Source organism: Macrosteles quadrilineatus, unplaced genomic scaffold (genome assembly GCF_028750875.1).
Source record: "Macrosteles quadrilineatus isolate MER2022 unplaced genomic scaffold, UCM_ALF_1.0 Scaffold_3__2_contigs__length_128488019, whole genome shotgun sequence".
NCBI lineage: Eukaryota > Metazoa > Arthropoda > Insecta > Hemiptera > Cicadellidae > Macrosteles > Macrosteles quadrilineatus.
Genome location: NW_026542596.1, coordinates 56,835,066 through 56,852,227, shown reverse-complemented (window position 1 = coordinate 56,852,227; position 17,162 = coordinate 56,835,066). Strand labels below are relative to the sequence as shown.

Genomic DNA, 17,162 nt, shown 5'->3' with positions numbered 1-17,162 from the left:
TTATTTGGTAAATCAAAAATCCAAACATTTACATTGGTTGTAAAAATTAGTTAATAATTAAACAAGTTATGGCAATGTTAATGTCAAATTGAAATGGTGGTCTTTTGTTTTATTTACGTTTAAAATCCTAAATACCGTACACTTAAAGGTGTGTTTGTTTAACACAACGTGTTTTCATAAAAATTTAATTCATCGTTTTCTCTTTCATTTGAGCCAACAACTTTTCCCCGGAGTTAGGCATATTACTTACTGGACATATTGTATATGTGTCTTTTTTAGAACAAATTGGAACACATAGAGGAATAAGTAAGAGAAAGGAGTAAGCAACATTGAGCTACCCAAGGTTCACTTGCTGGTATTGCGATGTGGCTGTGACAGGGTTGCCACTCTCTCTACGCAGCATGTTGCCGAGCTCTCGCGGTGTTGTCGTGTTGGCATTGAGAGAGTTGGACCCTTGTTGTGAAGGAGCTGATAGACTGCTCAGAGCCTGAAACATAGGGAAAATCTTGAGTAAAAATCTATGTTTGGTTAAGGACTTTTTATGGGGTATAATTTAGCTAGATTACCTGAGAAAATTAGGGTCCAGAAGCTATCTACTGAAAAAACTCCTAAACTAAGAAGATATTTCATGGATATCATTTAGGGTGTATAAGCCCATAGATTCTAAGTTTTCTGGTTAGCTACCTAAAATCCATCCCTTTATAAAAAGGTCTAAGGCACGGTAATAAGACATTAAACATCATACTTAAGTCGGGTTCACGCACAGATGACAGTTGTCTTTGCCAATTTGTCATCCCATGATTGTGGAATTGTTGAAGGCTAGTTGTCCTTAGTCTACTCCCAGAGACATCTGAATTTTAGGGCTATTGTGAGGGCAGTTGGCAAGGCAATTTGGCCTGAAGTGTTTACTTAAAGCAAATAATTTCATGCTGGTCAGTAGTCTTCTAACAATTGTCTTACCTACTGGCATCGTGTAAACCCAGCTTTACAGTGGTTAAAGGAGTAAAGTTTAGCTAGTTTACCTGAGAAAATTTAGAGTCCGGAGGATAGATACTATGATACTGGAACAAAAATGCATTGATATCATTGTGGGTGTATCTATAACCCCAGGACTCTAATTATTTCTGGTAAGCTTGCTGAAATCCAACTCATTTTGAAAAGGTACATGGTTAGTAAATTAGATGTTGAAAATCAACATACTTACAGAATACGAGGAATCAAAGGGGGCACTAGATGAACGTTTGAAGTTTTCTGAACAGATTTGAAACTTCAAGACAATAAAAATATAAAAAAATTCTGGGTATTAATCTATATATACTTATTTAATACGCAAGCAGGTTTTTTGTGACAATTACTCCTCCGAAACTACTGAACCAATTGACATGTTTTTGGTGTCATTGGAAAGAGCGTAACGTGAAGTTGTGCAGGAAACTTTCTTTTTAAGGAAATAATTAGAGAGTGAGGCCCTGGGGCCCTTTAAAGTTTCGTATTCATCCATAAGATTAACATGGGAAACAAAATGTGTTATGGAACTCCAGCTGTTGTCAGAAATTAAGAGTGAAATATTTATTGATGGTATCCATGGTAACAAAGAACAAACCCACAAAATTTAAAAATGTAAACAAGCAGAACTAACTGTCAAATTAATTTTGATTTCACAATTCCACACAGCTGGTTCAAACATATTAAATACTGCATGATTATTAGAACAGGAACGGTAGGGATCATAAACATTAATAAAATATGTCACTCGCCCGAATCATTTTTGTCTATGCCCGAATGTAAACATTTAACATTGATTAAATGTTAAATGGAACTGTCAAACTATATGTTAATGTCATTAGTATGGAATTCTTTCAACATCATTTGTTGATCGAGTTTTTTTCAATATTTTTGAACTGCTGTAATAATATTTTACAAGAAATAATTGTTAGATAAATTCATGGATATAAGTAATAATTCAGATTCTTCAATCTTTGCTGTTATTAAAATTGTGTATCCGCAGCAAACCTTCAGACTAAGCGAATTTTACATTTACCTGGCTTAATTAATACAAAGATTAATTACTCCCTTAAAATGGTCATTTTTTTCCTATTTAAATAACATTAAGTTAATTTTAAAACGAGTACTTAGGTTTGCTGCTACAGGGAAGGTAGGTGTGTTTTTGTTGAAAAGTATGATTGTTATTGGTTTGCAAATCCTGTAATACTTTACAATTGCTCGAATTCGAGCAACATGTACACTAGTTATGCTTAAAATGGCAACAAAATCTGGGTTACATTCTTAGTTTTTTGTTATTTACTTTTAAAAACATCAAACATAGTTCACTTTTTCTATAAACAGTATTTTGAACTTGAGTTAAATTTCTTAATATTAAGGAAATATTTTAAACCGAAATTGACGTTGAAATAATAAAATACTCCCGTCGCAGCAAACCTACCGACTAAGCGAATTTCCATTTGTCTGAATTGATTTTCAATTTAATCTATTTAAATAACATTAGGTCTAACGAGTACCTAGGTTTGCTGCTACAAGGAAACTTATAAAGTGTATTTTTTAGTAAAATATTAATAGCCTAATACAAAATAAATAAATTTGCCAAGTTTGATCCAAATATATCCATAAACAAGCAAACTACAACATTTTACAATATTCTCAATAAGAATAACATGAGAATTTTAAATTTACAATTTTTTTAATTTTCTCCGTTACCAATAACCGTACAAAAACACTTTGATATACTAAATTATTTGTTTTTTTAAGCTCTTTAAAAAGGTCTATAGAGATATTGGGAAATTTTATGTTTTAAGGGTCAAAAATGAGAAAAACCATTTTTTACCCCATAAAACCCCGTTCCCATGGTCCGATCATGCTGGTTCGCGAACTCATTCAAGTTTATCCCGCATTACACCTTTAAACCAAATTTCATCAAAATCGGACAACAATTACTCAAGTTATCGCGTTCACGGACGTATATATATATACATATATAACAATTTTAACGAATGGTGTTTTTGGCCTCTGGGGACATCAAAATGAAAAGTAAATCGGTCCCGGGCCTAGGTCTTACCGTGCCACCTACGGTAATAGCTACTTCCCTATAGGGAAATTCGCTAAAATTCCATATTTTTCAAGTGTAAAAAATTGGATCTGTAGCTAGCTTAACAAATCAAATTAGATCAATTCAAAGGAATCAAAAAAGCATGTAACATAGTATTAAAATGCATAAATTTAAATGACAACTGCAATACAATCCAAGAGCTTAGCTTAAGAATTAATTAAATGAAATAAAAGCTATATTTGTTTCTTCCTTAGTCTGTTATATTTAAAAACATTACTTACTTAATGGACAGCCCTTATATTCCAGAAATACTTGCTTACATGAGATGATAGGGATTGAATTTACAAAAAATATGTTACGTACTTTTTTTTATCTTTAATAAAAAAATCCATGAAGAATAATTATAAGGGGAAGGAATCTACTTAAGTTGTTTTTCTTATTGTGTGTGCAGACAGTGGCGACGATAACTGGCCCGCGGTGCGGGGGAGCCCACGAGCAAGGGGGGCGCCTGAGCCTTGACCGGAATTTTTCGAGAAATTTTACTGGGACACAGGCCCGCAATTGTGTGACAGGCTCAGCCACACGGACCCCCTATCAAAACAATTTATATGAGAATTACCATTATTGGAAACTGTTGATTTTAAATAATGTTGATTTTCAAGCGGAGCAGTGCCTGGCCTACAAGGTTGAGAGATCAATTACTAAGTTAGAAAATCAAGCTCGAGCAGATTTTCTCAGTTCTCAATACAATAATGCCCGATTGAAAGTTATGTCAGCTTTATGTCAGCGAGGATCACGCTCATGAAATTGAAAGATTAGGCCTACGTTTTTGCCGCGATCGCGGATATTGACGAGAACATTTCCCCGCAGGTGATGATGACGATGTCTCTGTGGCCGCAGGAGACGTTAAATATTTTGTCGCTATTGCCAGATTGCGAAAGACGTTATTGAGGTTTCTTTTTCCGCGAGCGATATATTCAGGATTTTGCCGCGATTTAGGGAAAAAATTATTTTCCCGTCACCACGAGTCACGGGAGATATTAGGGATTGGGACTTGAACGTGGGAGACGATGACGTTGTCATCTGATTATATCATAGATTTGGTTGCAATCACGGTAGACTATGATAATGTTTCTTCCATGACTACGGGAAGTATTCACGATTTTGCCGCGATCATGGAAGACGATGATGATGCCTCGGTGCCTCGGGAGGTGCCGTGCCAATATAAAGTGCAAGTTTAGGCGGTTATACATGTGATAATGTTTTTAAGATTATTGGGAGAGGGAGGCCCGGCGAACAAACTTGCGGGGGGGCCCGCGAGCTATTATCGCTGCCACTGTGTGCAGAAGGCTAAGACATTACCCTGGAGGTATTTGCTTGTTTGGTCAGTCACATGAAATCATGGTATTTGTGATGACATGCACTATAGTTTTGTCAATCAGATTTTAAAATGTTGCAATAAAACTCCACAAGTAGTTTTCTGTGAAAAAATTACTGACGACAAGATATTTGGAATAATTATTTTATTGTAATCAATACATAAACCACAAGACAAAAAAGAACAAATGGAATTATTTTTCCAAAGAGTAAGGTTTGCTAGGTTATCAATTATAGATGATTTTTTTATCATAGTCTCTATTCCGTGGTGTCTAGTCGTAAATCTTTCTGTGTGGAAACACCCACCATTCTTGCGGAAAAATACAGGTTGCTTACCAATTACCAACTTATAGGTTTTTTTTAAAGCAGGGTAAGAACATCGCCCCCAACACAGTTGAAAGCTCAAAGCAAAGCTATTGATGACTAAATATCATCTTCAAACTAAAGTCACACACTATAACCAATGCTAAACAGCTTGCTAGCATGATTAGTGACAACTCTAAAAAGTATTGAACATTTTGTAGCTACAACAATTTTACTAAGCATTACTAGTAGTGTTGACAATGTAAACTTGTGCCTTTGGTAGGATTGTGTATTTGTTGTCATCTTTTCCAATAAAAACTATATTTTAAGTTTAAACTAGTTTATTCTTTGTTTGGATGTGCTGATGTGAATACTCATCAAGTAAAAAATATGTGCTCAAAATACATCACTCTCCTAAAAAAGTTATTAAGTATAGGTTTTTTTATTATTTTTTTTTATTAGGTAAATTGTTTGATTATTGTAGTTTTCAATTCAATATATTGTAAATAGAACTTGAAAATAAACTGGAAAATAATATGGCACAAAAATTGTAAGATGACTTAAGTATGATGACAGATGTTTTGTACATAAAAACATGATCATTTGTTACGCTAAGATAGTTATCTAACAATGCAAGATTTAAAACATAGCTTCCACTCCACACCTAAAATATTGTTTCAGTTTTACCTCACAAATAACTTATAATATAAACTCTCTTAACGTAAATTGGATCAAAGTGATTATTTTTCTACTGTCTGTAGTAAATAATCAATAATCCAAAGTAAAACATCAACAGTAATCAAACAAAAATATACCAACACTACGATGCAACAAAACGGTAACTTTAATCTACAATAAACGTCATAATATGATTGTACTAAATACAAAACCACAAACTACATCCCTGCAGCTTTTACTAAATACATTGATAATGTGACTTTATGCTTATTACAGTAAATGTAAAAAAATAAACAGCAACAATAGCGAGAAGAGCACTTTCCACCAATCACAAAATCTGCTGGAGATAAAACGCAAAAACTCACATTGCATAGTGTTTGTGTTCCTTACTTAAAGCATTATGCACACGGAAGAGATTTTGAAACATGCAGAAACAAAATTTGAAATGTTATTGTGTTGGCGTACCTGATCCATAAGTTGCATTGCCTATTTATAGACAAAAACAGCTGTCAAAACGTGGAAGAATTCTTTTTGGAAAATTTACACTTAGTAGTTAAAATATATTTAGTGTTACAGTATAAAAAAAATTGCTGATTTAATATTATATAAGGAAAAATTTAATAGAAATATAGCGTTTGGATTTTAATTTTCAACTCCTTACTGAGTGAGTAACTTAAAAGTTAGAAAATTATTTTATTTTTATTTTGTAAGCAACTTGTTAGGATATTTTAGTTGTAAGTGTACGTGCTATATATTGAAATTGTGCAAAACGGATCCTGTGCTCACTACAAGATGAACTTATTGGTTTTAGATTTTCAGACCATAAATACTTAATATGCACTATGTTTTGGACAAAATGCTCTACATGCACACACAACATGTGTAGACCCATACAATAAGTGCTTTAGTAATCATTTATCAAGTCAAATCCCCTTTTTGAACCATTAAAAAAGTATCTGCTTATGGTTTTATAGTTAGGAATTTTAACTTCAATTAATTTTATTTCAATTTTAAATTAGTACAGTTACATATAGTTGACATTAAATTACAAGGTTACCGAAAACAAGTTATATGTCGTAAGCTTTCTCTAGTGCTTAGGAATTGTTATAGCATAGAAACCTAATAAACAACCATAAATTGTGATAACAGAGCTATATCATGGAAGACTTTTGACGTTTCACTTATTTCAACAATAGATTCATATTCATTTAAAATTGGATAATTCACTCTTGCCAACTCAAATCTTGATAGTTGAAAACCTTGATATCGTAATTAATTTTTCATTTGTCTTGCAAAATTTGTAAATTAAGTAAAACAACATACCACATCACTTTCAAAATAGTTTTACAGTTAGAAGCCTGTTTTACCTCTGTAAGATTAAGAGGAACAATAATTAACACCTTAACTCGATGTTTAGTAGTCAAAATCAATTTGTACTTTCATCCATAAGTAAAAGTTTTCTTCTATTAAGTTATGTAGAATTTATCTCGACTGATGACTGTAAGCATATGTATAATGATAATGTGAACTGATTTACCTCTTTGCTAAAAATGTTATCAAGAACTATCCCTGCAACTTCAATATCTAAGTCTACAAACAACTCAAGGAAAAATCATTTATGTGAATTTTGGGTTAGCAAGAGTCCATAAAAACCCCCATTAGTACAACTATAATTTTTTATATAAAATTGTTTAAATACCTACTTTTATGTAATCCAATAGTTGCAAGGTCACGCAACTAGTTTCAACTTCATGAAGAAGTCCTCTTCAGGCGTCCATCGGATGTCAAAATCTCTTCATCAGGAGGTCGTCGATACACATATTGAACATTTACAAACAAACACGTACAGAAGACTACCTCTTATCTGGACTAATCGGGAACAAGGCCAGTCCAGATGACGGTTTTTTCGGTTAAACCGACGTCCCTAAAAACTCGTTTATTTTATTTAAATTTAGGAGTGCATTGTATTTAGACACGTGATCACTGGTCTCAAATCTTTCCCACAAGAACAGTCGTTTCAGTACCACCCACTTCCTGCCGATCTAGCCCGGCTTAATCTATGTGCTAAAAAAATTTTCCAGTTAAAGAGATGTCATTTCCACAGAGTGTAGTCCGGTTAAATTGATGTCCGGTTAAAAGGTGTCCGGATAACAGGGAGTCTACTGTAGGCCCTACTGTACGAACACGAACATAGTTAACGTAAAAAAGGTACATTTACAACGACTAGGAGATAAATAAAAATGGTAACTTAGGGATGATGCGTCACGACCGGGTGGATGTAGCGTCTAGACTTGTGATGAAGTGATTTTGACATCCACTGGACGCCTAAAGATGACTTCTTCATGAAGTTGAAACTAGTTGTGTGACCTTGCAACTATTGGATTACATAGAAGCAGGTATTTAAAACAATTTATTCAACGTAATCCGGAGGCTAACATCAAATATATAATTCTTTCTTGGGTAAACAAACTGGAAAGACTAACGCAAGCAAGGATTTGAACCGGGGGCAAGCCTACCTGTCTCAGGTGGTTCTTGAGGATGGTTCCCTCGGGCTCAGGTAGGGGAGGAATATCCTCCGCCATCCCAGTGGGTGGGGAAATCTTATTGGAGTCAAGATCTATGAGCCAGATGTCATCAGGCAGACGAAAGTTCTTCTTGAACATCAAGAAACTTGCGGGAATCCCAATCACAAATGGTGTCGGAGCTAGAAGGAGCTGTGGAAAAAACATCAGTTAGAAATAATCTTGGAAACAAGTTACTTTGGAGAGTATGTATGAAACTTATAACTATAATGGTAGGTGCAAAATGTCATCATGACTTTTCTAAATTACATGCAAGCCAAAAACCTGCTTGAAAGATCACGACAATAAAGAGATGCTCAATGAGGCCCATTGGCAAACATTTTGTCAAATATCATTTTGTCCATCGAGAACAACACAGAAGGTACGAATCAGTGGAGGCCACATTAGCGAGGCTATGTACTAACTAGGCTACCCATGGCCAGCTATGTAATTATGTAAGACGTAAACATATTTAGAAAATCTTTAAATATATTGTGGCATTCTGGTGTGAGCATTTAGCTTGCATCGATTGTATGTACAAAGGGTTTAGGGATGTGTTGATTCTTGATTCTAGATACCACCGATTCTTGGACATTTCTGTATCGAGAATCTATCATCAAAGATTGATGCCGATACCGATACCCAACGACATATTGTTTTAATATCTGACTTCATAAATGAGATATTGTAAAATCTACAACCAGGGGAATTCATTCACTAGGACAAAACATCAGTTTTATGTCATGTTTGTGATTATTTTTTGTCCATCCAAAATCCCCTGGACTCTATTTCTCTTAGGTAAGAAAGCTTCTAGCTGTTCTTAAAAAAAAAACAAAAAAAACAACTCTTATACATAGCTTTTTCATATAATTTATACGTAAATCACCTGTTCAGCACAGCTCATGCAGGTAGGCAGCAGAGGAATAACCGGAAACATGTACTCCAGTGGATATATAAGTGTGACAAACGCCATCACTGACATGGACAACGCATTGTAGTCTCTAGACTGAATCAGCAACTGCAATCAAGAGAAATCAAATCATCTTTATCTTCTCTTTGGTTGACCTTTATTTTTTAAGATGATAAGTGGTATACGTTTAAAATTTTTCACAGCGTTTCAGGATCTAGAAAATGATTTAAGAAAATACTAATCGTATTTTACCTACCAAGCCATCTATATCCATAGGATCAGATAAATCAGATGAACCATCCATAGGACAGATAAATCAATCGCTGCAAACAGTGGCGTAAGTACATTGAGGGGTGCCTCCCCGCACTACATGTGGATATTCTTTACTGGCTGCAAATTGATTTTTATGGATATTAAGTCATAAAAATCTACAAACTTCTGTATTTTTTTTAGGCTTTATAATTGTAGTCAAATCAGCTATCTCAATATTTACTGAGCTGATTTTATCTACCCTAAACGGGAAATTAAGTTTACGTCTCCTTTTGTAAACCCTGTTTGAATAGAAACTCAAAGAAAATAGAGTCCTGCTTCTTTTGTAGGTTTGCTGCAAATGGGTTCTATTAAACTAAGCTAATTACCATGTGTTAAATTTATGTACATACCTTATTTTCTAAAAGGATGAGAGTCAAGACCTTTAAACAGGTCTCGACTCCCAATAACTCTAAAGGCAGATGAAGCGGGAAGTCTACCAATGAAAAGCGAGTGTGGTCTGGTAGAGCAAATACTAGAGGTGGGTGAATTCTCGGCGATAAAACTTCCACCTAAACACCACATACAACATTTGTAGAACAGAATAGGGACGTTTAGTGAGATTAGTGAATCATAACATTGCATTGATATAAGTAGTTATATATACTGAAATGAACTTTTTGGAAACATATTTCAGTGTTTTGTACATTTTAGTGTAGAAAATAAAACCAGTTTAGAAATTCTTTGTTTGCATAAGCTTTGCCTGGACAATGAAAAATTTGATATATCAAGGGAAAGGTCCCAAAGAGCAAATGATTTGAGAGCTTGCCTAATAAATAGGAGGTCACTGGACTCTGAGAAAAGTCAGAAGTAATTTACTAGTTCAAAACTGAACCTAGCGGTCCCCAATCATTGGAAAAAAATAATCCTTGCTAACTGCTAAGGAAATAGATTTTACAAGGCAATCATATTTTCCTGTCAATCATCTTCAACTAATCACACTGATGTTTCAGCAAATTCAACAGATTGGAATACAATACAGTTTAGTATATTATTAAACTGATACATTTGGTCACTATTAAAAGAAGCAAGTGTAGGAAAGCCAAAAGGGAAACGACCATTAGGAAGGCCCAAGAAGAGATGGTGGGATAGTATGTTGGTGCGGCCAAATCCCGCCTTGGGCAAAATGGCCATGGGAGTGAGTGAGTGAGTGAGTGATACATTTGGATGTTCATCCTAGTATTAATATCCTTTATAGAAAATTTTAGCACTTTGTAAGTGGTTATAGACTTTAAGACAGTCATTATTGAACTTATATCTACAATATATTGTTTACTGAAGGTATTTCAAATTATTTCTAATGAAAACCCAACATATCAGGGTGCATCTTTCATGCCAAAGATAACCGAAAGAGGGTTAAATGAATTAGATTAATGCTAGCGATATTGACTAAGAACAATTAGTTATTTGTTCTTTGGCCAGGGCCAGACAATCCAGGATGCTGTTTAATGTAAATATTTGAAAAGATTCCCATGAAAAACAATGTGAAACATGGAGTACCTAGCCTCAAGAAAGATTGCAGTAAATATTTCGATAAGACTTTTATAATAATTACGGTAATTAAAGTTCAAACGGATTTTAAAATTTCAAAAGTAGCCAAACATTACCTCGACTCTAGTTTTGCCAGGCACAGGAACAGGAGCGCTCAGCAACCTCAGGATCCAAGTTTCGATCTCCCGGACATCGTGAACAACGACTGATGGCGTCCCGTCAAACATCCGACCAGTCAAACAGCTCCACACAGTATCTCTGCGAAACCATGTAATCACTGTACAAACACTCAAACAGAGAGAGAGAGAGAGAGAGAGAGAGAGAGAGAGAGAGATATATATATATATATATGCACTAAATTATTAAACAAATACAGTAACGTATAAGGGTGATTCTTTTAATTTTTGTAAAATAGATAAACTACAACTGAAATCTTATTTGTCTGTTTAACAATATTTATTAATTCATCCTGAAAGATTACAGTAGGTTAATAGTAAGTCGTGAAAAAAATGGAAGTTAAAGAAAAACAATAGCTCCAGAACATTTCAGGCCAATAAATAAAGATAAAATCAGGAAGCCTAGTTAGAAATTTTTTGACGGAACATGCTAAAATTGCACATATATACATTTAGTTTATATTCTGCTCAAGCCAATAAGTTTTTTTCACTCTCCCAATTCACTCTTTAAAAATAATAAATATTTTTCAAAGAAGCTGACAACTAACTGATTTTTAGAGGGATCTGAACATCAATAGGCTACTGGAAAAAATACAGAACTACCACTTCAATGTCAACGCTTACCTGATTTTACCAAAACCAACTTTAAACAGTCAAAAGTTGTTGAATAACTCACCACAACAAGTAAAGCAGGGATCTATTTCAAGCATAAAAAATGTTTGTTCCAGCAAAAAGCAGATTTTTAGATGGAATGAACATGTAAAAAGGAGAGGAAAAAACAAAGGAGGATACGCACGAGCAAAAAGGCCCTTTGAACCCTAAAAGAAGAGAAAGAATAAAGATGAGTGCCAAGAGGTGGAAACTGATATGAAGCCAAAAATAAAAGGATATATAAGAAGAAGAAAGGATCAGAAAAAGTGGAAGCAGATGGTGTCACTAAACACCTTCTGGGGTAAAAATGGCCATGGCAGTAAGATAAAAAAAACAAGCAAGGATGAGCATATTAAAATATAAAAAAAAACAAAGCTCAAACCATTCTGAGTACCTCTGTAGAGAGCCACTGCCAAGATGAATCGACTCTTCTAGCACAATATTTGCAGAATCATTATCTGAATCACTAAAAATCACAAATAGATCATGCAACGATTTGTGAACATGTACACAGAAACAGCACACAAACTAAGCTTAACACATTTATCATGCGGTTATTTGTGTTGAAATTACACAAACCAACCTAAAATAAGTGGGTTATGCAATTATTTATGTTCACATAATAAAACACAAACTAAGAAATAGCAAAAAGATAGCATGCAATAAATAATTGTTGTTACTGTGCACAGAAAAAAAAAACATTAAACAATACATGTTACAAGTAAAAATAGAGTGAGGTTGGATTTATGATGCGGAAATTCAAATTTAAGTTGAAAATTGTTAAGTAGCACATAAAACATAAACCCCAACAATAGTAGACCGTTTGTCAAAAAAATGAAAACATAAGTTAGTAAACTTAAATAAAATTTATACAGTACGGTTGAATGATCCAGTTTTTGTCAAGCGATTAACGGTTGGAAAAATTGTTCTGACTCACCCTATGAACCCTATGGATTAGTGTATATGCTATCAGTATTACGATTTGGTAGCAATGGAGAAGTTACAAAAATTCGGGAAATTTTCCGGAAATTTTAAAATTTTATTTTGCTTAAGATTTTTTGAGACGAGATTTTAAAAAAACTTGAAAACGCCTACAGAAAATCAATGCAATACCCGCAGTACAGAAGCGCGTTGCTGTTGTGTTTCCTTTGCCCAGGCGTTCTTATTTAATACATTCTTTACATGTAAATATTGCTTTAATTGTTTTATAATTTGTTTTTTGACATCGCAAATGTTGAGAAGTTTTGTTAATTGTAAGCAGTGTGAGTCATGTTTTATTTCTGTAAACATAGCCAATACAAGTCACTCAAAAATCATTCTAAAAATAATACAAGACTGAAAAATTGTTACTTGATACTAAACTAGTAAACTGATGTTTTAGACTTATAATTTTGTTAATTTTTAAAGTACTACTATTATAATTTAATACTTAACTAGTAAAACTGATGATTCAGACTGATAAAATTTGTATTTGTCAAAGTTGGAACTATATCACAATAACTTATATCACCACGTTTCCTATGCGTAAGAATTATTTTCAACAAGTAGGCCTAATTAATATTGGTTTTTATACTAAATTTTTTATTGATGTTTTTTAATACTGTATAAGATTTGAAAAATTCTTGCCTACTATTATTTTTGTTTTTGTTTTTAACCAGAAGTCATAAATCAGTAGGTATTTAACAATGTTACAAAATCAGGTTAAAATGTCAAACATGCATTTCCCGTAAGGTATGAGAAGGGAAATCCCGTCTCAATCTCGTCTCAAAATTTATGAGAAATAAAAAATCCCGGCTCATCTTGTCTCAAATTAAAAATCCATTCTCATTCATCCCTACCATTTGGCTGAATTTTTGTTCATAAACCCAAGGATGAAGGTTTTTCAACTACTTGATATTAAGCTTAAAAACAAACCTTGAGATTTTAAACCTTGGTCACCTGACGAAAATCAGATTATTTAACAGTACAACCTGAATTCAAAGCTTTTTTAATATAAACATGATCCGGAGGCTAAGTGTTTAAAATAAGGATAAGAAAAATCACAGCAATTTCAGCTAGCATTGATGCTAGCTGAAATTGCTGTGATTTTTCTTATGAGTGTTGATACTCATTGAACCTTTTTCATATGATCTGCTATAGAATGTGTATGACCTACTTATACATTAATACTTAAACATAAAAAACAATGATAATCCACCCAATATTGCAATCACTATTCTCTAGAGTTCACTGACCTGTTAATTTGTCTGGAAGCCCCAACTCTGCGTGGTGAAGAGTTTTCATTGCAAGCATCTATCAGACGCTTGAGGATAAAAAGACACTCACGGAATATTGAAAAGAACGGGTGATGAGTGAGCAGGCACAATGAGGTCAGCGAATGATTCCTTACACGCTGAAAAAAACACAGAGTAACTATTAACTGAGTTGAAACCATATAAGATATAGGGAATACACATATATACTTAAACTTAAATAAAATTGTGATTTAATTATAAAACAGCTTCTAGTGTAAGAAGTTCTTTGTTGATAAGAAAGCTCTACTTGCCTAAAAAACCTTTCTTTAAGTTATTTTTTTATCTAGTTGTGATCAAGCCATTAAATTAACTGCACCACTAAAGTGAATAGTATCAACTATTAATAATTGAAACACTAGTGGGTAGTAAAATATTATCTGCATTTTTTAGTAGTATAAAAGTAGGATCTAACAATTTGTTTAGTAGTGTTACAACAGATTCGAGGTGATAAGAAATTCTACTAAAGAAAGTGCCATGAATTTTCTAAGAGATCTGCTCCATAAATTTCTTTTAAGATACTGTACTTTTATTCAAAAATAAATAACCCTGGGGATTTTTTGAAAGTTAATATATCAGACCTGCATCTTGTTCAGAAAATGTTCATCATAGCAAATAAGATTTGTTAGGTATTGCTCAAATTGTAAATCACACAGAAATCTAACACAACTATTCTTGATTCAACAGCACCTAGATTTACCAATACCACACCTGTCTTTTGCGGCTGGCACGAGGGGAGGGGGAATGTGATCCGCCACTCTCAGAGTCGTTGGTTGGCGCAGGAGCCAATCGAGAGTTCTGATTGGTCCGAGAGCCCTCTGAATCCCTTCGACTCTCTCGATCTGAGTCGCTCGGTGCTACGGTACTCCTGTAGTCACTGAAACAACCATGTTCTTGAAACAAAACCAATTAACAATCAATATTTTCATCAATTGTGTGTATGTGTAAAAATATTTACAAGTTGTATAAGTTTTTAGGAAAAAAATTGCTGTAGTGTTCAAATTAGGCTTTGCTGGTAATTTGTAAGATGCTTCTATTAAGTTAGCTAAAACCCCTCAAATAGATAGCTGAGTGGAGCTGTTTGCCTGTTAACCTAAAGGTATATTATTTTATTTCTTGGAATTTCAGCATCAGAATTGCATTTAAATATAAAACATTAGTGTATTTAGCTGCATTCATGTAATACAAAATAATGCCGAAGTACAACTAGTTTTGACCAACTAAAATAGTAATCTACAGTCTCAGTAAGTCTTGTAACTTCATTTAAATGTGGTCAACAGAAGTATAAATTAGTCACACACACGTACACAGAGCTTAAAAACACAAACAAATATTAATACTGTAGGTAAGCGAGATACAACATAGTCTAGAAGTAATGTCTATGTACGTGAGTGAAAGACAACCTTCAAATGAAGCAACAGAACATCTTACTGAGCAAAGATCTCACTACATGGATAAATCTGAACTAGAAGACCTATTGGAACATTGTGTATTAATTTTACACACAAGTTTTTAAGCATTATCTTTGGGTTTAGCTAGATTATTTTTTACTTTTACAAACATATTTTTTTAGTTAAAGGGTCAACTCTAAATTTCATTTTAGACTGTTAATCTAAACCAGTGTTTCACAATCTTTTTCCCTGGCGTACCACTTCACCAGACAAAACTATTTTGCGTAGTAATGTGGAGGAAATTCTAGAAAGATTGTATGTTTATGATTTATTACTTTGCCAACCTTATTTTTTTCTTATAAACCTTTCCTGGGAAGACTAAATTTTTATTCTTAAAAAATGCTGTAGTGGAGTACTGAGCACCTGGTGCAAGAATTATCTGTTCGATAATACTTAAGAGTTCTATTCCAAGTCAGTTAGTTAGTTTTTACTAGGTTAAACTAGCATAACAATTCTGACATCTTCCTAGCGACTTTTTGTCCATACACAGAGGCCAATGGGCTATTTATTAATGCTTGCAGGCCAAAAAATCCTGAAATAAACACTAAACAGTCAGAATATTCTGGTATTTGTTGAAATACCTTAGAACGTCACCACCTACACTACAATGGTCTCTGTCTACCACAACAGGTACAAGTACCACAGGTTGGGGAACAATGATCTAAACAACCTTATTTTCATTGGATACCACCTTGAGAACGCAGAGTCACTGCTCTTGTCCATACTCTTGCGCCAACTCTCTCTGCGCAGGTGTCTGTCGCGCCTGTCTCGCGCAGACCCACTAGGTGCTGCCCCTGCTCTCTCCAACGGTCGATAGAAGTTGACACATATCCCATACCTGCTCTTGCCTGAAAGCAAACATCTGTTTACACAGCAGTTTGGTTTCTTCAGTATTTTTCATTTGGTAAACTTAAGAGCTTCACAATTGAACGAATGATCACGTATGGATAAGGACACCCGCTTTTCCGGAGAAGTAAATCACGGTATAGTTTAAATGTAGTTTTAACCCTTACAATTTTTTTTTGTCAGTTTTTCTTCTATGACTTTTACAGTGGATACATATACCTTCTATAGTGAAAAGACCAATAAAATTTCAATTGCCTAGGTACTAATAACACCGTCTATACAAAAGGAAGGCGGATTATCCATCACAAATACTGTTAATGAAGTCACAGTTTTGTTTCACTTTTAGTTTGAACGATTATATTTTTATCTGAACATTCCATCAGACGTGATTTTATTATGGAAACATGGAAACCTTAGAAAAATAAACTGAAAAAATTTACTATTATGATTATGTATAAGGAAATTAAATAGACACAAAAGTTCCCATGAAAACCGCAAGACTATTTATCACAATAGTTTTACTGAAGTATAAAAAAACTATAATTTGGACAAGCAGCCAATGTTTTAATCAACCAGACATAGTGTAATTAGTGTGCTACCATTTAAGTTCTCTTTAAGTCCTCTTTTAGTTTTTCACACTAAAAATCATCATAAGATCGGTAACACCAAAGATGCTACAGCTTTACAATACATAGCTTTCCACTTTGATAAGCTTGAAAAGTCAGTTTATAAGAAAAAAAAACACAAACTAGCAAACTCTTATATACAACATTAACTTGGAATCATGTCAACTTCACAGTACTTCATAGCTCACCAGAGTCTTTCTCAGTCAGAGTGAAGACGAAGGACGTTGCCTCCCGCAAGGCTGTCCGTCTCGGCCCCACCGACACACACCCCTCAGGCTGACAGAAATATACCATGTCCAGAGGCAGGGGGAAATCCTTGTGGTCGTCCGCTGGGTAGCGGCGCAACAGCTCTGGAGCCTAGAGACACATATGGTGATTCAGCATTAAAAATCATCACTATTAATTCTAGGTTGTAGTTCGTAAAAAGTGTA

The 17,162-nt window shown here is 34.1% G+C and overlaps 1 protein-coding gene across 15 annotated transcripts in view; it reads right to left on the bottom strand.

The window, feature by feature from the left end:
* The window catches only part of LOC128990511 (MAP kinase-activating death domain protein), a 126,549-nt gene that overhangs the window by 39,794 nt on the left and 69,593 nt on the right, over window positions 1-17,162 (bottom strand). For 9 of the 15 annotated variants that reach the window (XM_054412889.1, XM_054412890.1, XM_054412900.1 and 6 more), the window contains exons 3-13: window positions 16,920-17,088; window positions 15,951-16,107; window positions 14,520-14,685; window positions 13,752-13,909; window positions 11,912-11,983; window positions 10,807-10,948; window positions 9,553-9,711; window positions 8,867-8,998; window positions 7,936-8,133; window positions 5,885-5,905; window positions 339-487 (exon numbers count right to left, since the gene is read on the bottom strand). In XM_054412889.1, the coding sequence (XP_054268864.1) occupies window positions 339-487; window positions 5,885-5,905; window positions 7,936-8,133; window positions 8,867-8,998; window positions 9,553-9,711; window positions 10,807-10,948; window positions 11,912-11,983; window positions 13,752-13,909; window positions 14,520-14,685; window positions 15,951-16,107; window positions 16,920-17,088 (1,523 nt within the window). The remainder of the gene's footprint in view (window positions 1-338; window positions 488-5,884; window positions 5,906-7,935; window positions 8,134-8,866; window positions 8,999-9,552; window positions 9,712-10,806; window positions 10,949-11,911; window positions 11,984-13,751; window positions 13,910-14,519; window positions 14,686-15,950; window positions 16,108-16,919; window positions 17,089-17,162) is intronic. The other 6 variants (XM_054412903.1, XM_054412895.1, XM_054412902.1 and 3 more) reach the window with 4 other exon arrangements.